At 42.2% G+C, this 24,937-nt stretch overlaps 1 protein-coding gene across 1 annotated transcript; it reads right to left on the minus strand.

The window, feature by feature from the left end:
* Positions 1–454: 454 nt before the first annotated feature.
* tafa4b (TAFA chemokine like family member 4b) lies at positions 455–24,325 on the minus strand. The gene is made up of 4 exons (XM_036531973.1): positions 24,211–24,325; positions 16,697–16,852; positions 3,097–3,221; positions 455–666 (listed from the first exon to the last, which is right to left on the minus strand). Exons 1-4 carry the CDS (start codon positions 24,323–24,325, stop codon positions 655–657), a joined length of 408 nt encoding a protein of 135 aa, XP_036387866.1. The 3' UTR covers positions 455–654.
* Positions 24,326–24,937: the final 612 nt, after the last annotated feature.

Below are 24,937 nucleotides of genomic sequence, written 5' to 3' on the forward strand. Positions count from 1 at the left end.
ACATGAATTTTTAATATGCTGTTATGATCCTATCAGCGACCTTAATCAGGACTGCAAAATGACTTTCAGAAAACATTACATGGTAGTAACTTGACCCACAAGAGTAATTTAACAATAATTTGATCCAAAATTCATGAGCAGTCTCCTGCTTGAGCATATAAACTCACTAAGACAGCTGAACCTCACAGCAGCAAGACTCAGCACTATCTCTTGGGTTTCGAATGCTGCACCACCCAGTGCAGCAGCTGTCAGTATGACACAAGCAGTTTGTCTCTCCAGTGGTGGCACGCACCTTAAATTCTTAGCAACAATGCCATATTTTGATTTCAAAACTCCATACACAATGTAGATATAGCACTGAAAATTATCACTGTTATGAATCAAACTAGAAGTGTATATATCTGTGGTATTGTGGGTCCATTGTCTTGCTGCACAACACCCTTTGTATCCCGTGTTCTTCCCTCCATACTTAGCGTCCGTGCTTCATTAGCCATTTTTGGGCTTATACGAGTGACTGATTGCTTCATTTACTTTATGCTTCTTGGTCCAGTTGAATTGACTGGCATTGTTCAGATGTGTGGATTGCCTCTTGTTTAGACATGGAAGTTAAATATATTAAGTCTTAGGTTTCATAGCTGGTGAGCAGTTTCCTTGCTACCGTGTAACCTAAAAAGAAAGAATGACAAGTTTAAAAAGGGAACAAGCAATTGACAAAGGTTCAATGCTCAATAATAATTGACATTACCAAGAAAAAAACAGCATGCTGATGATCCAATACCTACACCTGATACAATATGTGGTCTTCTGTGGGTCATTAGTAGTTAGATACTTTTGGCAAGGTGTTTCACATGATTTGAGCTAATACAGTAAACATGACACATGGCTATGAAATTGCTATCCCACAGTGGTCTTCATTCTTAAGGATGATTGCTATTTCTTGAGCAAATAACATAAAATGAATGCTTTTGAAAAAGTACAGGCAAGAATCAAAAGGGAGTGTAGCATTTACAACTGTAACTAATCAAATTAATCAACTCTAGTAGCTCATAGTATAAAGGCCACGGTTTAAACTTTTCAGTGTGAACACTAAAAAAACTATTGAAACATTTTTTCCCATTGGAATATATTTCATTGCGTTTTACTTTCAAGGGGAATGTAGATTGTAACGAATAGACCTGCACACTGATATAAATCTCCCATTGTGTGATTTTTTTATTTTACGCAAGAGATTTCTGAGTGTGCAGGGATCATTCATTCTTTCGTGTTAGAGCCTCCACCTTGCACCGGAAAAATACATCCAATGTGCATATGCTACTTTTGATTGACTTGATCTGTGTCATACTTTATACCATCACATCAACTTCTGCCTTCTGCAGATCTAAATGGGTTTCACACACGCAACCTTGACAGATGGTATTAAGGAGGGTGAGAGAGAGAGAGAGAGAGAGAGAGAGAGAGAGAGAGAGAGAGAGAGAGACAGAGAGAGAACCAGACAAAGGGTAAGATAGAAAGAAAAGAGGTCAGAAGGGAGAGGAAGCATGCAAGAGAGAAACAGAACACATGCAAGAGAGATGGTGAAAGACTGAGAGAGTATTAGAGAGAGGGAGAGAGAGAGCAGTCATCATGCAGTCTACCGTGACATCTGCTACAGAGAGTCTCACGGTAACTGCGCTCTTATTTTACAGTGCGTAAATGGAGAATTAAGGCCCACTGATGCAGCAAGGCACATTTCCCTGTCCGCCCTCTCTCCCACCCCCTGCAGCTGATTGGTTACTCAGTCGTGGAAAGAAAAAAAAAAAAGATGACCGAGATAACTTCACCCATCAATCGTTCAATTGCTGGGGTCATTAATTCAAATGGTCCTTTATTCATTCCTCATTTTTGTCCACACTCTTACCAATTTAATTAGGACCCTTAATTTTAAACCCTCCATGGAACTAGTAGCCATAATGCATTTTAATGAATGCAACAGATGTTGCACTGTTATTTCGTTCCCTGAGTAATTACTCTTATAGTGTTTCTGTACTCTTCACAACTGTTTTCTTTTTAATATTTCACCTGTGAATAAACTGCACCTGCTCAATTTAACAATCCACAAGCGGCCCACAAATTAACGTTTATAGATCACCAGATTACAAAGGCCACGAAGGCCCCATGTTTGAATCAATTTCTCTGTCTTTAACATGCGGCTCACTCACACATGAAAAGTTTAATTAATATAATGATTGTTGGGGTTCGGCATAAATTTGGTTTACATGTGCACGAATTGTCTTCTCTAATCCTTTTCTTTCTTTGCTTAATCTTTTGATAAGATTAACAAATGAATTTTACACAGGCTTTCTCATTTGACTGGCCATTTTCCTCAGTCGGTACTTTGAGCACTGTTCATTGATGTTACACACAAAACTGAAATGATGCTCAATTATTTCGCCTTTTATCATCAAAGTATTTCTTGTTTCATGGATAAGCCTTAATTTGCTTTGCGTACAGCCTTTCATGCCATCATTGCATCAAATACGTGAACAAGTATAATCTTCGACTACATGAAAGTTTATTTGTGCAGCTTTAATTGAGACAACGATTTTTGTTTCATTTCATAATGCAACTGTCAATGCAATCGACATCCAATACTACTCACACTGAAACACAAGACGTCAGTGTGTATATGAAATAGCATTCTTTATCAGCCTATTCCTAAAGGAGCACTTTCTGTAAATACAAATTATATTTTATTTTGTATGAGACCTGGATTTTCTGTGTTTATAGTACAATTCAGCAAAGTCTGGAAACAGATGAACCATGCTTTCTCATAGGACGTTTCGAAACATGACAAAAATACTGTGTTTTACTGTGTTTTAATATGTTTTACTGTAGTATGATCCTATCGATAGGAGTTGACACATACTGCCACTAACAATGTAGCGTTACAGGATTTACCCTTGTTAGATAAAATCTCAATGCATTCCCTGCCGATTGGTCAAGATGCTCCATGTAACATATCTAAGCCAACAAGACACACCTGAGCAAACCTCTGCCCTGACACCTCTAAACAATAAAGACCTGCCGTCCACGTTCTGTACAGCATCCTCTCCTCACCTTGGTTGTCTTGACTTTGTTTCCAGTGCTGCAGGACCAGCCAGTGAGATCCGGAAGCACTTTACACTCCTCTCCATCCAGACAGGGGTGCATCTGACACCACCACTTCTGCAGCACGATGGAGGCTGGACAAAAGTACAAAGGAAGAGCACAGATGAGAGATAACCCCAGTGCACTGATCAGTCTCATCTAGACAGCTGAGAGATAACTTAAGGGGACTGTCACCTGAGTAATACAGTAACCTCAGTATGCTAACACAGTTCCATTCCAAATGGATACGAGATAACCTCGGGACACTAACCCCTGCCTGATACAGACAGGTAAGAAATGACCACACCACACTTATCCAGCTCCATGCAGACACCTGACAGATCAACCTAGTGCACTGATTCAAAAAGCCAACAGATAAGCCTGGTGACCTAACCCAGTATTACATGGCTTCTATACTGAAGCAGCAATGATCACTGTGTTTAAATAAAGGGCGCCATTCCATTATAGTCAGGGGCACCTCTGCAATTGCCACCATATGAGTATAAGTCCTGTGTAGATGCCAAGACTGGTTTGATTTCTGTTGCTTACCAGCAGCAGTGCTTTGTAGTGGTAAGGAGCCTGTTTTATGTACCTTTTGGCAGGGTTCTTAACCCCATTTTTTTTTACTCATGGACCAATACACATACCCTACCAGAGTTGTTTGAGCTATGCAAACCTGGCCTGGACACACAACTGTGGTTATCATACAGCTTTGGTTTTGCAGCAGTATCACTCAGAATGACTGGAAATAATGTCAATGTACTGACCAATCCTCACCAAACCAGAGACAGACCCATCTAACCAAGCAGGGGACTCAGAAACAGGTGAGACGAGACTAATCAATAACCTCACCTGCCAGTCAGATCAATAGTCTCAGCTGGAAAGAGTGCGCAGGTTTTAGAAAATTTTGTCTCCCCATAATTACAAAACATTACTAATATAAAAAGCATCCAGTGACTGCAGCACAAAAATAAAACAATTTCCATTCAGCCTGAGTGGTGATTAATATGAAACATTTGACTGACAAAAGGAGGGTGAATAAACAGGTCCCTGTAGAGGACTTGTCTTTGATCAGGTGTAACACTAGGACTGCACAAGCTTTTGTCTGAGGCTTTCATTCAGCACATGAATGCTTTCACCTGCTGATTAAAACCCCCTTAAAAGCCAAAAGCACTTTCACTGCGAGATTGATTGCCAGGGATACAATATGAGCCGCCAGACTATTGGAAGGCCTGCACTGACTGTATCCCAGGATTTCTCTTACATGAAATACAGAACAGTGCTGCTTCCTGCATGGGAGACGGCCAATCTCACAGCCTTCAAGTGGGATACCATTACATCCAAGGTATTGCTCATTCATTTCCAGCAGGCCTTGCAGATTGCGTCAGATGGAATGAATGTGGAGTACAGGTACAGGTTATGGTTTTGCAACTCGTTCAAGCTGGTCTATCAAGTAAATGTTGAAAGATGGAATTTCTTCACATGAAAACGACAGTGGAATTTTATCCAACTGTTTCTCAGTTATTTTGTGCCCAATAGAAGAATGCCATGTTTAGGCACTGACCAGTGTGGAAATAGTAAGGAGCAGGGCATTTCAAGCGTGCCCTCACACTGCACTCCACATGCGTGTAGATTATCTGAAAGCAATTCTCCCTGCCATTTTAGACTCAAGGCAAAGCTCCGAGTCTTTTCCCCCCTGACTTCCTGTCTAGACTGCTGGAGCCCCAGTGAACTGCCAACTAAGTTATTTTAGCCATCACACAAACTCAAAACCGAATTAAACCTTAATAGAGGAATCAATTAAATGTCCAAAAAAATACATAAATAGAAAAATCAACCTCATTCAGTGAAACTTTACAAATTCTACTTGAAGCATCACTGTTTCTAGCAAACGGGGAGGAGGCAATCCCCAGGAAAAATGGGTTTAAACCAAATTATGCAAAGAACATCGGCAAATCCCCTCGTGTCGTGTACGAATCCGATTGCAAAGGAGAATCAGGGGGTTAGTGGGCAGAGAAGGGGGAATTCACTGCATGACTTACTGAGAAGGTTACATTTGTACCAGCTGAAGAGACAAACCAGACAAGACAGTGCATGATTAAAATGATCATATATTATAGAAAGTAAATGAGAAAGATTAATATGTGTATAACTATAATGTGGTAGGAGAAGCGTTAAAATCTGCATGCAAATACAGTGAGTTTCTACTGTGCAAGAATACAGTGCTGCATATACTGAATACAGTGCTGAATAAGCTGTTTCAGAAATGTACAATGGCACAAGTAGCTGAATTAAAGGTACAAGGTATTCCAATACAAAACTTACTTGTAGTGTGACATTACTGCTTGAAGCAAAAGTTTACTTATTTCTCTGGTACAAGAAAAACATTTGGAGCTGATATTTTATAATCATTGTTATATCTTTTAATCACATCTTGTTCACCTGTGAACCATTCAGAAGCATAAATTGAGAGATTTGAATGCACATAGCTAATACACACTGTGATAACTGCTGAAATCTGTTCGTTTGTTTGTTTTCCTCAAGATGCAAGATGATGGAAACTTAGTATAAAGGGTGTCAATTATGGTGTTTATAAATGAGCAGTAATCTGATTCTCAGATTTGTCGACTGCCATAAGTAGAAATGGATGCGTCATGCACTAAATATGTGTGAATGTGAATGGCATGTTAAACTACATATCATCCCCCTGGAGTGAAGGCAACAATTTGTGATTATCATTATGTTTACAACTAGCTAGCTCTCATTACTGTCCCTTGTTGATGAACCCTCGCAATGTAGCTGGTAAACTTCATACTTAGCTGGTAAACGCTTACTTAATATCCTGTTAGCAAAAAATTTCACTATCCAATGGCCACCCACCACATTTTGAGCAGAGCACCTCTCATCCTGTGTCCCTGCTAGAGGTCACCCACTTTCACTGATACTTCTTCCCTTCAGTGAGCTCAGTGCCTGTCCACTCACTTTCTCTGTACTTCTGTGAGCTAAGTTCCTGTTCTCTCACTCCCGCTCTCTCCTGCCCTTCTCTGCATCCAGCTCCTAAACTCACTCGCCAACTCCGTCCTTCTGTGAGCTAGGCTTTTGTTCCCTCAATTGCTCTCTCTCCCTTACCCATCTATGAGCTCAGCTTCCACACTCACTAACTCGTCCAGTGCTCCGGTCCTCAGTGAGCTCGGCGCGTGCCCTCTCTCCTGCCCCACTGGCCGCTCTCTTACACTCCCTCTGTGCTCTCTGCGTGTCTGACCCCACGGAAGTGAAGCGCAAAGACACTGCGGATGTTTTCCACCTCCCTGGTTCTGAGTGCAGTGCTGAGTGGGCATGGCAAGGCCAGCTGATCACACAGGGAGAGCAGGACACGGGAAGGGGGGCAGAGCCGGGGACACTCAACACCACCGCTCTGACACTCGGCCGATCAAGCAGCGCAGAAAAAAAGAGGAGAATGCAGAAAGGGAGAAGGACAGGGAGGGAAAGGGGTGGTAAAAAGAGGAGAAGGGGAGGAAGATGGAACAGGTGGAGGTGGAGAAAAGGATTTAAGGATGATACTACACTGGCTTCGCAGCTCCAGCTGTTACCTTATTGAGCAGGAGGATAGAGGACAAAGAGAAGCAAGAAAAAGAGCAGGAAATGACAGTCAGCACTGCTGCCCTCACAGTCAGCTGACCTTGCAGGACGACTTCAAGGAGAAGACATCAGTTGCATGCTAGCTGCCAATCCACATTGCACTACTGTCTTGGTATAATTACAATTTACAACTGTTTCATTAATGCCACTGGAAGTATGCACACAAAGAGGAATAAACTGAATTGACTTTAAATTCTCATTGGAACTAGAATTGAGAATTAATTGGTCACAGAGGAAACAGATATAGCCTAATTACCAAAATGCTAATAATAACAGCAATTGTCTCTTGTAACAGAATGACCGGTCTATGGAACTCGTTCTTTGGCTGCTAACATCAAGATAACATTTGTGAGCTTCTTTAATCCTCCAATTTAATCAGTAAAGTAATATGCCTATGTAGGTAAACACCACACCTACATGTGTTATTACTGGTCTGTAACCACAAATGAGTTCAGCATGCATGGTCACCAGTGGCTGAGAGCAGATGGTCATGTGTGACCTGACGGTTCGTTCAGTCATTTTCTGAGGAAACCATCTCTAGAAGATGAATGGGGAAATGTCAGGGCTGTGTGACGCCTCATGTTTAGTTTAAGGGAATGCATCGGCCTGATAGAACACTGACAAATGTCACTGATTGTGTCAGAGTGGATCACCAGTCTCAGGATGACAGCTTATGCAATGTCTGGACTCTCCTGCCACTGACGCACTGAATAATGCATTCAAACCAAATGAGGGTGTGGAAATCATTCCGATACAGACTGAAAAACAAGCACAGAGGACGGTGCAGAACACTGTGTGTGTGTGCGCGTGCGTGTGTGTTTGTGGGGCGCGTGTGTTCTAATTGCACAGGGTATTTGCATGCATTTGGAATTTCATGCATTTAACAAAAAACATCAAACATGTCTGTAATGAGGCTGCCTGTGGAGAATTAAGGGGAAAGACACTGTGGTTTTCCTAATATGACAACAACTATCACATTTACAGAGCGTTTCCAGGCTGCAATTTCACATTTCTACTTTTTTGGCTGTTGTTGAAATGTTTCTGACCTCATGTGGACAATCTGGTAATTGCAGTCTCTTGGGCAGAGAGCACTGCATCCATTCTAAATTCAACACACCAGCCCAGATAATTTCAGAAGTGACTGAAAGACCAGCTCTTGAAACAGTGGAGCCTCTCACTGGCGCACTGAGTGGTTCCCCCAAAGTAACAGTAGTAGATGGCAAAAAAGCCAACAAAATAGTCACAGCCACCAAAAAGCTGATGTTCTGTATTTGTTTTTTAACAATTTCTAAGCGAAATCATTTGAACATTAGGGAAATCATCTCTACAGCTAACATTTGCAACTGACGTTTACAGCATGTTCTTGCAAAAATATATTAGCATATTTATAATGCCGTGTGTCAGAGAAACAACAGTGGTGGCAAAACACTGTGACTATGAGTTCACTGAGCACAGGCTGTGTCATACAGGGTACATGTGTGTATATGTATGCATGTGCGTGTGTGTACACACATCTGTGTATTCCAGGGAGAGCTCCTGCACACACCCCTGAGCTACAACCCCTCAGGTCATTAACATTTAAAGAGAATCTGGAGAGGATACACACGCAGACACACACATTGTGGATATTGGAATCTGATTCTCTCTGCCCGACAGGGGAAGGGTGAAGCAACTTGCTGACTTCCAAAATAGGATTCACCAGCTGAAGCCCCTCGGCATTCAAGCAGTTCCATTCACTGAGCCGGGCTGCAACCAAGGAGCATCCATCTCCTTCAGAAATGATTTAGTAACACCCTAGCCCTTTCCCCACACACACACACACACACACACACACACACTTGTGCACGCGCATTGCTCTAACGGGGCTGAGAGTAATCGCGCTGATGAACAGCGGGGCTGAGGAGTGAGCTGCCTCTCAATGGCGCATCACCTCATGCAGAGTTCTCCTTCAGAAATCCAGCCTCCCCGATACCAATCTAAATCCATTTATGGCATTATATTAGATTATGCCTGGTTCTCCGACCCTCCACCACCAAGCTTGAAATGACCTGATTCAGACAAGCATTGACTCCAGTTTGTAATGCTGACTTTGACACAGGTTAATACCGTATAATAATTCCGTATAATTCACAGTAGGTGCAATCTGCCAGGGCTTCTGTAAGGAATGCAGAGGAGCATCATAATAAATATGGATAACCCTTTTGACCCTTATTTATTGGGCATTATGAATCCCATTTCATGTGCTGAACGTAACCCTGCAGAGCAGCAATAGGGCTGTCATGGGAATGTTTTACACTTTCCACTGCCACATAAATACGACCGAGCTATTCCATTCACATGCAGCTAAATCCCTCTTAACCTCAGCTCGTATATCTCATTTAATCCTCTGTGAAACTCATTGGGGATATATTGAGAATGAACTACCAGCAGTGGGGGGAAAAGCCTGTGCAAAGTCCTCACCTCAGGAAAAAAGACAGACTGTCCGTTCATGAGCAAAGCTAACTTTGCCACAAACAAAGAGAACTGCACAGATATAATTGGCTCCATTAATGGAACAAGTAATTTAAGCAATGCTTTTTGGTTGACCATCATTAATCATGCAACCATATGTTCTATTTCAAATATCTTTTTCATGCAGGGCTGTATGGAATTAAACATTCAGATGGAAATGGGCCCCCTGCCATCACTACTGTAGCTGGGGTATTAAGATCACAGGGAAGCCGGTCCTCTTTTCATGAATATGACAGCAAAGTTCTACTGTAGACTCACGTGACCTTGATCGACTGGTCACTCAAAGACTGAGGAAAAGCCTAGGGTTTTCCATGTCATAAATACTAAATGGGTAACACTTTGTTAATAATAATACTATGTATATGTACTATTTGAAACACTAAAGATCCAAAACTGCATGTTTACTATACTTTAAAGCAGAGAAAATCACATTTTCAAGCCAGGTTTGAAATTTTATAATAGGTATTCACCTATTGGCATATTCATATCTGAGTAGTGTTTGCAGGTGCTGAATCAAACAAAAAGCTTATATATATATAAAAGGGAGATTCACAGCAACAGTACTATCTTGCAAAAACTGGTCTTCATTGCTAAAAATGGATATTTAAGAAGCCATTGTTACTGTTCTGATGTCATATAAAGGCTGTTACCCTGAGATATCAATCCCAATGTTATTAACAAACAGGACTATAAAAGAAGCAGCCATAATGGTTGGCCATTTTTTAAGCCAATACAAACTGCTGCATGAAGGTAGTTGCAACATCTGAAGCGAATGGATGCTTCCTCCATTTGGAAGTGTGATGTGGGCCTAGGGTGGTATGCATACATGCACTGAGAGTGAAAGTTGGACTTAAGTGTGAAAAACATCTGAGTGTTGTGGCCAATGTTTGATAATAGAAAGAATGAAAGCTGATAGTTATAGCCTGAAGGGTACTCCTAAATAGCCCTTCAATGGATCGGTATTTAGGAGTCCTCATGAGCTCTACTACATAGATTGAGAGCAGCCAGCAAACCACTGCAAGGGAAGGATAGAGGCAGCAAGCCCCACCATTTGGGAATGAAAGAACATTGAAGTTGTACATCAATGCAGAGGTGCTGAATATAAACTGTATTCATTTGGTAGGAATTGTGTTTGTCACTGACTTTGTAAAAGCTGCAATAACATCAATGGAAATACGTTTGGCCCTTTCTGTGTGTTTTGGCAACAGGAAAAATGTACCAGTGAATCAGTAAACCAGAGTAGGCAGGTACTTTTACATACTCAGTTCACCTCTTTACAATGCAAATAAAGGAGGGTTACAATCAAACCTTGCTTCTCCGCAGTCCAATTTTTATTGCCAGTGAAACCTCAGCTGATCAAGGGCAAAGAAGAACACCTGTATCGCATGTCATTTACATTATACTTTTCTCATCAATTTAAATACTACTCTCAGTGTTTGAGTTTACTTTGTACAACACGCAGTGTAAGCATTCAGTCAATACATGTGTTTGTGGTAGCACGTTATTAGAATGCACGCCTACACTGTCAGAAACGCGGGGGTCCTGTGCAGTATACAAAGCTGAGATGACACTACTGCAGCATTCAGGAGAGCTGCCTGACACACCACCTGTGCAGTTGTACCTAGGCTTACAGGGAGATCCACTGTATAGGTACACAACACTCATGCTCCCCCCATGACCCCATGCATCATTCTTTCAAAAAAATTATCATGCCAGATTACACCTTGAAAGCTACATCAGACCACATTATAGCATTCAAAAATATGCTATCGCTTATGATAAATTAAAAACTTTGATGCTTTCATAATCAATGCCATCCGTTGCTTTTTTTTTTTTTTTTTAAGGTAGCAACCTCCTGTCGTGCTTCAGAGAGGCTGTTGTATGAGCACTTTCACAATCCTCTGGGATACATAATGATCAGGACAATTGTGCATCCATGACTAAAGAGCATTTGTGATGTGGAGTGCTTATCTTTTACATGGACGTAAAAATAAATAATAAATGTGCCGTGTGCATTGTTTGTTACCAGATCCTGTTTACAGAATTTGCCTATCAACAGAGAACCTGTCATGCTAAAAAAAAAAATTTCCATAGCAACCTTGGGCTTACTATTATCATTGCTAAATTACAGACTTCCTTGATGTGAGATCTGATCAAAATAGTGCACATGAAACGTTGTAATATCCAGAGGGCATTCACAATATTCAAATTTATGAACAAGGAAAAGACACTATTTTCACCTTCATACCCCAAAAGCAGCTGTTCAAACACGCTACTCATCTATGTGAAATAAATGATACAGCATCACAAGTCTTCCTTTACAGCATTTGGAAAAAATAGTTAAGACCTACTCGTAAGACACATTCAGTCTTCAACAGAAAGCTGCCTCAGTGCATTTATAAACAATGTCATACATGCAGCTTTTAGGTAACTTGAGGTTTGACACAAAGCGCTTTTCTCAGAATGGTGAGATATCCCACCTTCAGTGCTTGAGCCTGAACCACATTTCATACCGATTGGTCCTTTCTCTTGGTATCCTGAGGAGGTGGGACTTAGCAAGCATTTAGAGAAAGTTGCTAGCAGGTTACATCAGTGGTTTCATGAATATTTTAGGTCTTTTTTTTTCCCAATGACGGCTGAGTACCAATTATTGGGCCTGTGTTACCACAACCAAGAAGCTATGCTTCAGTCCCGTTTCTGGTAAAGAAACTGGCGACACAGGCAAAATAAGTCAGCAAGTAGATATCACTGAGAGGAGACATCTCAAGGTAGGACTCTTTATGCAATATCACGGTATCACTGGCTTTGTGTATCTCATTCTATTAATTAAAGCCTGCTTGAACGAGGGGGTTTTGTCTCACGTTAAGTATGCAATTAGTCAGCTGTTACACAAATGGCTGTGCAAGTGAGAAAACAGGTCTGGATCAATGAGTCTCCTGAGTAATTGAGTGGGACCTCCTGACTGTTGTGTGTTCAGTGGGGACCAGCCACCTGTATGTAGGGGTGCACTGACTTGTATAACAGCCAGCAACCAAGGGCCCCTCTGGACCTTAGAGGCCTGCTTCGCTGGACCTAAAAGCTCTATCCATATTTGTGTTAAGTGCTGCTGGAACCCTTCCTCTCTGTAGTATTGCTGGCAGACAGGAGGGGGTGATTTTTCCAAGGGGAGAGGTGGTCACAGAGGCAGGGGAATGCTGGCGTATTTACAGGAAAGGAGCGAAGTAAATGAGCCAGCTTCCGTTTGCCCCGGCTGGTTGTTTGCCGATCCCTTGCGACTTCCTGCATTGGGGATCCCGCTAGCATCCCTCTAATGAGCGCCTGTGTCTGAGAACAGCGTCTCTGGGGCATCACAATGAGAAGGATGTGCCATACTAGCACAGCCTCAGAATGTAGATAATTCTACAGTGATTCAAAAGAAATTGGAGGGCTGTAGATTTAATCATCTGTTAATTTATCATTTCGGGGTATTGCATTCTTCGGCTACACAGACTTATCTTAAGCAGAAGGGATAAATTTGGTATCAGGGAATGTATAAACATGGTTCAGGGCTTTTTCCCCCTCTCACCTCACTTGTTAATAAATTGCCTGATAGAAGTGGACTGGAGGACCAGTCACCCCTGATTCTAGGTCTAACTAAAGAGGATTTTGTTAAAGGCAGCTGTAAAAAAGGCTCTAGCCCTTAAAGCATTGTGATGCCTGCTCCAGTTTTTACCCACTCGACATAAAAAGATATTTGTACAATAAGAGGAGAATGGAATGGAAAAAGCGCCCTCCACTGGTCAAAGTGGTGCAGCACCACTGAGAATCCCTTGGCAAGGAACCTATCAAGTAGAGTGAAACTATTTTTTTTTTTTCTGTAGTTGTGTGTTTCAATTTTTCATTAGATACCTCATTTATACATTTTCTTAGAGTACCCACACAATTTTTTACCATCATCAAATGCATGTAGCTAATGAAATACTGGCACAAAGTAACACAAAAAAACAACAAAATGTTTTCTGTGTTCATACCCTGACACATAAATCAAATCAAATGTAATGCATTGTATGGGAGCTTTTGATGTTACGGGAAAGATGAGGCTTTGAAGTATAACATGCTTTCTGTTGCAGTCTTGAAATACTTCATCAATGTAAATAGCAAAACTGCTTCATAACAAGAGGTTTTGTCATTATTGAAATAGTGATGATGCAACCAGAAAAATGCAAAAGCACTGTGTGTGCAGAAAGACAAAAAAAATAAAAGAATAAGTCTGCAGCTAGTTTATCAACCCCTAAAGAGGCATTATCACTTCCTGTCTGGGCCATTCTTTATCTTGACAAATGGGACGTATATCTTTATTTTACAGCGTGGGCTTGATAGAGGCGGAGGAGTCCTGGTGGTAAAACAAGCGCAGAGACATGTGGGACTGTCTCTCAGGAAGGCTCGAGTTAGCTCTTGATGGAGGTCACTGGCTCTTGCTAGTTCTGTCACATTCTCCAAGAAAAACCCATTAAGCCGTGCTGGGACGCGGGTCCATCTGAGTGACCCCTGTTTTCTCTTTCTCTATCGCTGCTCTGCCAGAGTCCCCAAACCCCTGCCGTCGCCACGCCGGTGCCACGCAAGGCCTCAGCAGTGCTACACACCAGCATCAGACGAGCTATGCCCCCCACCTCCCTCCCCCGTCTGAAGCCTGCCAATGGCATGGGGGGATCAAGGAAAACACAGGGAGAAATGGTGCTTTTTACAAACAAGAAAGAAACTCATGAGGTCTGATATTATTCTATTGTTGCATGCATTTAATTAATAAGAGAGAGAAATAAAAGTGCAACTACATTAACTGATTTGGCAATGGTTTGAGACTGTTGTCTGAATTCTTTGGTTAGTGACACCCTCTATTCGGTGTTAACTCCCTCACTTAATGCTTAAAGCTTAACTTTCCCCTATACTTTCTGTATATTCCTCCACTAAATCTGAGTAGTCCCCACAGTAATTCAATATCCCTCCTCTGAATCAAAATCTTTACTTACAATATATTTCTGTTCTTCTTCTAAATTGGAATATTGTTCCACTGAACATGATTGTTCTACCTCTGGTTTTGAGCTAAATGGATATTTTTTTGTCATTATATAAATACTCAGCTAAATTTGTCTAAATCTAGATATCCCCTCTTGGTTACTGGACATAGAAATGGACTTTGCATATTGCCTCTTCTTCCCTCTTTAGTTTTGTTAAAATGTAGCTGTCAGTTTGGCCGGCAGCTGTTGGAGAGGAACCAGTGGCTGGGGCTTAGCCCAACGGTTTGACTTTAAGGGGTTTTATGCTGTTTTGAGGATCTAAATTCAAGCTGCATCTCCAGTCTACCTTCCTCTCTATCTATCCTATCTATCCCTACATTCTATTAAAATAAAGGACTCTGCACTAGTTTAGCACTTAGTATTTAGTATCTTACTGACCTCTTGTAATACTTCGATAACTACTCTTAGCATAGTGATGCACTTATTTGGAAGTCACTCTGGGTAAGAGCATCTGTTAAATAACATAATGCAATGTAAATCATAGGTGTACTCAGTTTGCTTTCTTTTTTGTACCCTTTGGTTTACACTCAGTAACACACTGGTGTTTTGCCACTTATTTCCTGCCTTATTTTGGTTTTAACTTTTAAACATTCAGTGATAACACTGGAATATTCTTAATGAAGATGAAACAAAGTGGTGACTTTAAAACTGTTGCTCAAATGTTAGGCAGCTATAGTGGTTCCCCATTGCTACACTGTCCAGCATGACCCAAGTCAGAATAACATTTATAGTGTGCCTAAAAAAAAACTAAAGTTGGCCATGTCTTGTGGTGCAACACTGACCACACTGACTCAGAATAAACCCATCAAAAAAAAAAAAAAAATGACATGATTTGTCTGTGTGTGTGTGTGTGTGCGTGTGTGCGTTTTGTTCTGGTTGTTTACAAGGTGGGCGCAAGCAATGCTCAGATGAGCTGCAGTGGGCGTCATGAGAGAAAGGCAGAGAAACATAGCATTAGAGCGAACACACAAAACCCTGGTAAACGCCGCTGCCCTTTCTGTGGATCCCATTGTTTAGCGACGGAGCGAGAAGCAAAGCAGGCTCTTTATGCAAGTCATTCTCCATTGAGCAGACTTAAGAGCGTTGTCTAGTTTCATTTTAGTTTCATTTTAGTTGTCTAGTGTTTCATTCAATCCCTAAACAATGAAACTGCCATCATGCACAAGCCACACTTTCAAACACTCACATATTACTTTTTCAAAGCTTTTTTTCTAATTCTAATTCTCTGTGCTTTTTTCTCCCCTTAATGCAACCCGCCTCTCATTCATTGTCCGCTGATGACACACCTGGGATAGAATGAGGACTGTAGAGCCCACCGTCTGCTCAAAGGCCTTCACAAAGGTTTCTTGGTGCTGTCTTGAGCAACTACAGAGCCATCTGCTTTAGAAGCTTCTTTGTTTTGCATTTCGCCTGTGAAATAATGAAATGCCCTGCCTGGTAGAATGGCCAGCTTGCTCAGAGGTGAGTAGTAGAAGCAGTAGAAGGTTTGCAATGTTCAGTTGTGCAATACAGGATTTAAATCATCTATCAAACATTTTTCACCAGTGTTCTCCATTAACCTGAATCTTTCTGTATAGATGGAGCATAAAATGTAAGCTCTGCAGGTCCCCTCAGGAAAAGACGTCTGTTACTCTCATACCTACATAAATACATACATTCATACATAAATATTGCCAAAGACATAAACAAAGTCCACAGTACCAATAGTTGTGAACATGTTATGTCTTAAGATTTAAGGCCAACAGCTAGTAAGCAGGACAATATGACCCATTCCTCCCCATTCAGAATCTAAGCTACTGGACATAGAGTCTATCAGCTAAAAACAGCCAGTGACAGCTCTTTGGGGTCCTGATGATAAATGGTCTCAGAAAACTTAATAGATTGGTAATGCAATGCCTTTACAAATGAAATCATAACTCAAAACTGTGGTTTTACTTTTGTACCTTTGGCAAGAATATCCACCATAAGAACAGCAGTAGTGTATTTCCACTGCTGCACATTACATGAGGGGGATAGAACAGGGAAAAGGACACTTCGGAGTAATCTTACATTACCTGCATTAGTCCGTTTCCCTCCCCATAACCTTTAATGTTACATGATCTACACCAGGCTCTGTGGCTGAAGAGGTAGTACACAACACAATGTGACAAACCTACTTCCGATGAGAGCACTCTGCCTAAAAGCTCTACAGACGTTGTGTGGAGCACTAAAGCCTTTTTCATATCAGATTCAGCAGGAAGTATCCTCGCAACTTGTCTGTGGTGAATATTTCATAGGCAACCTGTGGAGGTGGCTGGGTGAGCAGCTGTGCACTGAATCCAAAGCCTCGCCTCGCTGCTGTAGACCGGGGACAAAGGCCACTTTACCTTCTACGCAGGAGGGCTGCGCTCTCGTCGTCCCAGCGACCTGGCCGGGAAAGCAGGAGCATTTGACCGTCTGAGAGCGTTCCTCGATCCTGTTCTTGTTACAGCAGCGATGGATGGCCACCACCTCACAGGTACCCTGTTTCACCTGGTACTGAGCTGAGAGAGCGAGAGAGAGGGAGAAATAGAGAGGGGGGGAGGAGAGGGGGATGAAGGAATAGGATAAAGGGAGGGAGGACAGAGAGGGAGTGAGACGGGACAGAAAGAAGGATTGTAGAAGAGGACAGAGAGAGAATGAGGGAGGGAGAGTGACAGAGAGATAAAGAGAAATAAGGAGAGAGAAGAAGAGGTCAGAGAAAAGTAGAGAGGAGGACAAAGGGAAGGAGGGAGGTCAGGTAAGAGTAGAGGTAAGACAGAGAGGGCAGGAGACAGGAGGAAAAAAGACAAAGAAAGAGAAACAGAAGGAAATAGAGGAGAGAAACAAAGACGACAGATGTAACCTTAGTGCCCACAGTCTCACCCTGCCTGACTAAATACAGATTCTTAAGCAACATCTCAGAGTTATGTCAGCAAACACTAACAAAACACATTTCTTTATTGTGCGAAACTTTAAATAATGAAACAGTTTTACTGGGTGAAGTGGAATTCAAAGGCTGGGATTATCCGAGAGATGTGCTCGAACCAAATGCAGCTTCACTTCTTATTTTCCATAAAAAACTAAATGTAGATATATTCCAGAGCTTTTGGTTACATCTCAGCAAATCCACATCATTAACATAAAAAGCAAGTCCTTTTTCGGGTCTGTTTTCATGTCTGGGGCATATTTTATTTAAATAAGTATGTAAATAAAAACCCGGTTCCTTTCAAATTTCTCTTAGTCATAATAAACCTCCTGATAACACTAAAAAACAATACATATTTTATGAGTGTGGCAACATTTAACAAGCTGCAGGAGAGCTGTCGGTGCCAGGGTCTCCATTTCTATTCCACACACAGCCCCCCGCCAGAGCAAGCTGTGCATAATGAACACAGGGCCTTCATACTGTGGGTTGTGCTTTCCAAATAAGAGCTTTGGAGCAAGCGGATTTTTAGTAGACCAAATACCATTAAACACATCACGGAGCCGAGTCGAAGCGCTTTCTTAAAACGACAAGCAGCCACTTTTTTCACGGTCCCAGGAAAGTGACAAATTGTTGTGGTGATTTCTCGGAAACGTGCGTGCAACCATGCGTGCGTGCGTGCGTGCGTACGTGTGTGCCTACATGTATTTGTACTTGTCTGTGCACATACTTCATATGTGGATCTGTGTGTACAGGTGTGTATTTGTACTGTATGTGTGATTGCTTGTGTCCATCAATGTGGATACATTTTTAGGGTGTCAGTTACTGTGATTTCCATAGGCACTTCAAAAGTGAGGGAATATTACTGAAAGTAAATCTTTGCATGGCATAATTGAAATCCCTTACTTTCTGCAGTGTAAAATGAGCTCCTCCATGAGGAAGATATTTTATTTGACTTCTCATGCATGATCACTACAATCACCACTCCACAGACTTACTGTATCCCTCCTTCCACAACAGAAATGGGATCTAATTTATGGGGGCTTGATCCCCCCCCCGCCACCACAGGCACACACACGTCCGCGGGTTTGTTTGCGCAATCCTCCAGAAGGCCATGTTTTTGATCCTGTGTGCTGAGAGGCCACTTTCTTCCATATGCCTGTGTCGTGTTTATGTCGTGCCTGTCTCATTCCCCACAGAGGTGCTAGGCACTCCTGGATTAAACCTCATCTCCACCTAACTGCCATATGGACACCCTCCCTGTCCGCTATTACAAGTAACAGGAGCAATGTGTCTGGTAGCTTCTCCCTACACTGTGGAGCAACTTCCCCAGCTTGGTTCACTGCTACAATCCATCACTATTGGATCACTGCAGTGCACATTTCTCACACATGGTTTAGAAAATGACTCATGCATGCAGAATTCATATCCCTATACAGCTGAAAACTGTATTAAAATCATTTTTTTTTAAACACAGCCTCACTGATACATGCTCAGTAACAAGTCATGAGACCTGCACAAAACTTTCACTGGAAAGGGAGAACACAGAGCAAACAATGTACTCTGTCATGTGTGTGCTGCTGATATGTGTCTGACAGACAACGCATCCTGAGCCAAAGGTCCGCTTTACCTCCCCTCACCATAATTTGCATTTAAATGTAGTTCTACAAAAAAAGGCCTTATGTGGCTGAGCCCAGCATATCTGCAATATAGAAGGACAGGCAAGGAGAGCAAAGCGCAGGCTGGAGAAGGAAGTATGGATGCCCAATGAAAGTGACTAACTTGATTGAAACTCCTACTGCATATGTTCATCTCTATTTCTTCCAATATCTCCCATGTGAGCAAATTCACGCCTTCAAAAGCATTTCATGAAATCTGACTGCTGGTCAGAATGGCAAACATGATAAGGGGAGAAAACACCGGGAAAATATATAAATAAAGCATGACTAACTATAACCACTCTGCTCGCAGGTTCCGTGAAGCACATGGAAGTGAACTTGCAGAAGAAGGAGAGAGCAAATTGCACCAATGAACATCTCCCCCTCATGCCTTCTGAAAGGGAACATATTTCCAGTTTCCTGACTGGAAATGACTGTTAGTACGACTAGTGCGCTCCAAGATATCTAGGGTTTAATTATCAGTGTAAAACCTATTGAACATCTTGTACCATCTGATAACAGTGAATAGGGAAGTAATACCCTACAGTGCAATGTATTACTGGTTTCCCCCCCTCCAAACGCATCCACCTGCGGATGCGGCTCTAACTCCGGCAAAGTCGAGCTGGAGGCGGGAAGGCTGTGCCTGTCACAGGCAGCATGCCTCACAGCCACAGAGAGGGAGAACAAAGCGCACCGGCTTCCCTGTGACATAATGAGGTCACGGGGGGCAGAAGCCTTTTCGACAGAGAGGACTCTGGGAGGAGCGGGCGCGCTCCCTCCGGCAGAGCGGCCTGCCAATTTGCGGCAGATCACATTTAATCACACGCGCGACGAGGCCTTCGAACTCAGCTCCGCTTGTGGCACCGACCGAAACTCATCGGGACAGCTGCAAACCGGCAGCGCGGATGGGGATATTCTCCGCCAAAGCCACAAGATCATGCCACCAAATCGGCGGAAGGGAAAACCGGATTAAATTGAGTGCTAACTACACTAGGAAAAGAATGCTCTCTGCATTGCAGCATTGCCAATTCAAATACAAAGAAAAAAAAGATGAAGTAGCACATTGCTAATTATTGCCAAACATTAACCTGGTTTCAGTCTCAATATTGCGCTCAGCTGCTGCTGGCCTGTCTGCTCCCCTCTATTACCGAATCTTTGCCAGGATTGGAAGACACAGCAGTGACACCATCAATTTTGGGCCAATCAGAAAGCAGCACTCATCATTTGACCCCTCAGCAAGACATTAATACAGACCATTCATCAGGTAAAGGTAATGCCAGCAGGTAGCTAATGATTGCACAAGGTGTGCCAATAATACAAACTAATGGCTCCAACAGCTGAGGCAAATACTAAAAAGTGACAGGTGATCAATCACAGGTTTTCCCCATCCTTTGTGAAAATGGGTAAAATGCAAATGACTTATAATATGATACAAATCTGGCTGAGAATGTGGCAGCATGGAGGGCTTCTCATTCCACAGCTGTGGTTTAGGGTGGATCTCATTAAAGGCACGCTGCAAACTGGCCCATAATAACAGCACTGGTCTACCTATGATGCACTGCCTCCAGGGCTGTCTAGAGCTGTGCAGAGGGAGTCCTGAAGATGCCTCACTCTCATTTCTGTCCCAGCCAGGTTATGATCTCTGGGGACACCTGCAGTCAAAGCCAGTCAATCCTACTATACCATTTCAATCCAATCAACTTTGACCAAAATTGTATATATATATATATATACACACACACTACATTTTTACAAATCCAAACTTTTATCCTTTATGTATTATACCTTTGCCAGTTTACATTTACACTTCAGTGATAACAGAATTTTCTCCACGCTAATCTACAGAATTTTAGAAGTAATTCAGCTGTAATGGCTTGATTTAATAAAAATCCAGCCCTATATGACAGTGATATTACTTCTTCTGTATTCTGCTTTTGCCATCATGTTCAGGAGTTTAAACCCGTGTAAGAATGGTGTTAAAGTGGTAAATCTTAAATCTGGCTGAAATAAAATGAAATTTCAAGCATGACTACATGCTTCAATTCCTGTATCTAACATTTCTTGAGCAGCAAACCAAATGCTGTTACCTTGAACTGAAGGGGCATTGAAGCAATTGATGTATTCTGACAGGCAGAGGCAGGTGAATTATTGTGTAATTTATCAAAAACCATGTCTGTCTTTTGTCAATAACTGACTGCCATGTCTGCTTCTAAAGCCAGACATTTGCCATTTGTCAGGCTGTGAACATCATCACTTCACAGGGCACTGTGGTAATACCAGATAAAGTAATGAACTCAAATGACACATCACAGGTGAACTGTTGACTAGAATAACAGAAGGGATAACTCCCTCTTACAAACAAGTCTTCAGAAGTAGAAGTAACTGAATAAAGCAAGATCTAATTATTGGAGTTACAAAGTGCTCATCAACTGCTAAATAAATAAATGTAAATGTAAACTTAAGTTTTAAGTTTAGTGAATTTTTTAGTGATTTGTTTGAGATTTTTCTATATATATATATATATAATGTATGTATGTATGTGTGTGTGTGTGAGCGTGCATCAGTGTGTACATACATTTGCATGTAAATACACAAATACAAATCTCTCTTACCCCTCTGCCCCTTCTTGTGCTCCTCTGCCTGCTTGTCAATGCCAGGAGAGGCTGTCACAGGAACCTGACTGTCCTCCCCTTAGACTGTCACATCTCGTGCACATGGCAGGCCATCTTCTCTTTTATACTCTAATCCCCCCCAAATAAAACTCGACCCGTGTCACCAAGCATGCGTGTTCATCGAGGGGAAACCTCTTGGCTCCTCACAATGGGCCTCACGTTACACCAACCCTTTTGTGTGTGAAGCGTAGGCGGGATTCAGTGCCTCTGCCATGATAGAGGCACTTACACAGCTTCTTCCTCAGGGCAAAAGTGAACTGTGATTACAGGTTGAATTGGGTAACTACCAACATAAATGTGAACATGACAAGCAGGTGGCAGAATTTGAAGACCTGTGCCGCTAAGGGTGGGAATGAAAGGACTGCTGTATTTGTTGTGATGCCTCCCCAGCCTTACCCAAGTCTGGTGAAGGTCACCTTGCCATGGAAGAAGCATGTCATTCTCTGCTGAGTCCCATTGAGATTGATACAGAGGAGCTGAACTGAGATGAGACTAAACGATTCAGCACAAATGCTCATCTATAAAGAACAATAATCCAGACCCTCATAAAAGCTTGATATACGATACCTGGGGATGGTTCGGCCTCGATGCCTGTCACTTTGTAGTGAACCCGAGAAACATCTGAGGAATTTAAACCTGCAGAGTCCTCCTTGTGAGGCTGTTACTGCTTTTGTGATCTGCAGCTCAGTTCAGTCCAGATGGACACTGAAGCCTATTAGCACTCAGGGCACTCAGGTACATGTGGCAGTTTCTGTGACATTCTGCCCTAAGCTTCCACAACCGAAATCCCTGATCAAAAAGATGCTGTGGACGAAGCCTTAAAAAGGAACACCACAAATTGTTTTCTATTTCCCATGACCTTTACTCTGTGACTGTCCAATTGGTGTGTGTGTGTATGTGTGTGTGTGTGTGTGTGTGTGTGTGTGCGCGTGTGCATGTGCAGGGGTATAGGAATTACAGACCAGTCATCTTACTGTACACCATTAGACTGGTAACTGATTACATTTTATTTTATGGAATTGTTTACCTGTCCACATGCATCACAGAGAAAGGCTTATAGAAAAATCTGCATGGAAACATCTCAGTGTATTTCTAGAGCTTCAGAGCCACCATGTGGACACAAGTACCATTGCAAGGAATATAAAGATCAATAAAAAACATTATGTGAGTATATGGGTTCTAGAGAACAAGAGAGAAATTTGACAAATGAATGTATTTTGGCATGGTTAGTCACTACAAAAATTCTGCTCCCTGTAAACAGACAGCGCATTTTATGCTACTTCCAATTAGACAGAAATCCCTCAACAATCAAGATCCTTCTTTTACCATGCAATTACTTGTGTTCTCACAACATCAGTGTTGCATTTGATGAGAAAGTACGCATGCTGTCCTTCAGACCAGTGTGGTGCTGTAATTAGCATCATTCCAGCAAACTGCCATGTGATGAAGTTGTTTTTTCTTGGTAAAAGAAAGCCAGCACAATCAGTCCTCCCAACTGCAGTCTCGAAGCTTCTCTGTGCCAGTAAAGGTCACCTTGCTACAGAGCCAAACAAACTAAAATAATTAGAAGAAGTGCATTGATATGGGGAAAGATTTTACATGTTATGAATGATTCAGCAAAAGTGCCGTTGTCTGACCTCTTGGCATCCTAAATTATTTATGTGGCGCCGGTCACTTTGTTGCCACCAGGGAAGGGGATGTCATGAATTATGCAAATCAGAATTAGTTAGCTCGTGGGTGTCAATTAGCAGGAAACTCTGGACTTATCTCCAGCTAGACCACTGTTTTTTTTTTTTTTTTTTTGGTTGCTTTTTTTTTCCTTCAGGCAGAGGTGATTGTGGTTTGGGGGAGACTGGGGGAGGGAACGAGCTTATTACTGCATTACGTAAAGTCATGCATATTGATATCCTTATTACTGGAGCCCTTAACTGTCCTTGCACAGCAGTTCTTGTTAGAGTGCAGTTGTAAGAGGGAACAAGTTTGAAGACTTTACAATAGGTCCAGCAATGGTGTTGAAGTTTAGGTCATTGCAGCCACAATCCAAACATTGTTGGAGCTGAATATTTACTGAAACATTCAGGTAATGTACATCACTCAAGAGTCAGACAGCACTGTTTAATATGGGTTTTAAACCTGGACCCGTCTCCCCTCTCAGCTGTCCACTTTTACAACCGCCTACAAAAAGGTTTCAATACTGACCTTCTCCCAGCAGTTTGGTCTACTAATGGGTTTAACAGGTTGATGAACACCAGCAGGTGGCCTTAGTTTAAGCTGTGGTCACCTGGGGAGTAATTACTGAGGGAAACATAACAACCCTTTCAAGATGAGACGTGACTGTCAAAGGTCTTCACTAGCCAATATTTTTGTGTCTGCATCTTATAGACTATTGCCTTTCTATATGCATTTAGCTTCAATGACAAAAACTAAAAAAAGCACTTCAGAATTAAACGAAATTAACAGGAGGCAATCCTGCGCAGTCCTGCGCAGTAAAATGTACAGTTGCTGGCTCTGAAATTAGTGCAATGTCTGGATAATAATGACAGAACTCAGAGGGGAGCAAGGCACTGGCCAACTGTGGGAGACCCTAATGAGCCGCAGGGGTGTTTGCTGGCTTGAGCAGGGCTTACCTGCCTGTCCCCGGAGGTTACGGTTGCCAGCGGACACCGGTCGGTAGCACAGCATCATCAGACAGACCAGGAGGATGCCTGCCAATGGCCACACTGATCTTCCCCACCGTTTCATCCTGACAGACAGAGAGAGAGAGAGAACTCAACACTTATCTCCCCTACATTTCATCCGGAGAAAAACAGAGAGAGAGAGAGGAGAGAAAACTGAAGTTATCACGTCACATTTTATCCTGAGAGAGGGTGAGAGACAGAGAGAGAAGGAGGGGTACACAGAGAGAGAAAGAGGGGGAGAGAGAGAAGGGAGGGAGAGAACTGGACACATTGACCCTCATATTTGATCTGGGAGAAAGGGAAAGAGAGAGGAATGACCAGTCTGACATCTTTCCCCAATTTCCTACCACAAAAACAGTGAAAGATGTCAAGAGGGACAAGAAGCACCAAAGAGTGTTAATTTTAAAGTCACTTTATTGACAACCAGAAGATGTTTGAATGGATTTTCCCCTGACTAACCACATTATCACATAGTCAGGGGAAAGGACAACATGAGGATCTGTCTGTGTGATTCACTAAAAACCAAATTAGCTCAAGCTCGCTGAGCTAATTTGGTAGAGTTGAACACTAAAGACAAAAAAGATAGATACTTTTTTGTTGTATTGTTTTTTTTTTTTTTTTTCCAAATTGCAGCCAGTGCCAAGAGCTTCAAAAGAGCTGAGGCTGAATAAACTTC

This window comes from Megalops cyprinoides, chromosome 6 (assembly GCF_013368585.1).
Source record: "Megalops cyprinoides isolate fMegCyp1 chromosome 6, fMegCyp1.pri, whole genome shotgun sequence".
NCBI lineage: Eukaryota > Metazoa > Chordata > Actinopteri > Elopiformes > Megalopidae > Megalops > Megalops cyprinoides.

Bases quoted from the DNA above. Each gene is read 5' to 3' on its own strand.
- tafa4b (XM_036531973.1), bottom strand. From the start codon at position 24,325: ATGAAACGGTGGGGAAGATCAGTGTGGCCATTGGCAGGCATCCTCCTG. The intron at 16,853-24,210 runs GTAAGCCCTGCT...TCGCTCTCTCAG, and splicing joins TAACCTCCGGGGACAGGCAG to CTCAGTACCAGGTGAAACAG. The intron at 3,222-16,696 runs GTAAAGTGGCCT...ACTTTTGTCCAG, and splicing joins GCAGCCCTCCTGCGTAGAAG to CCTCCATCGTGCTGCAGAAG.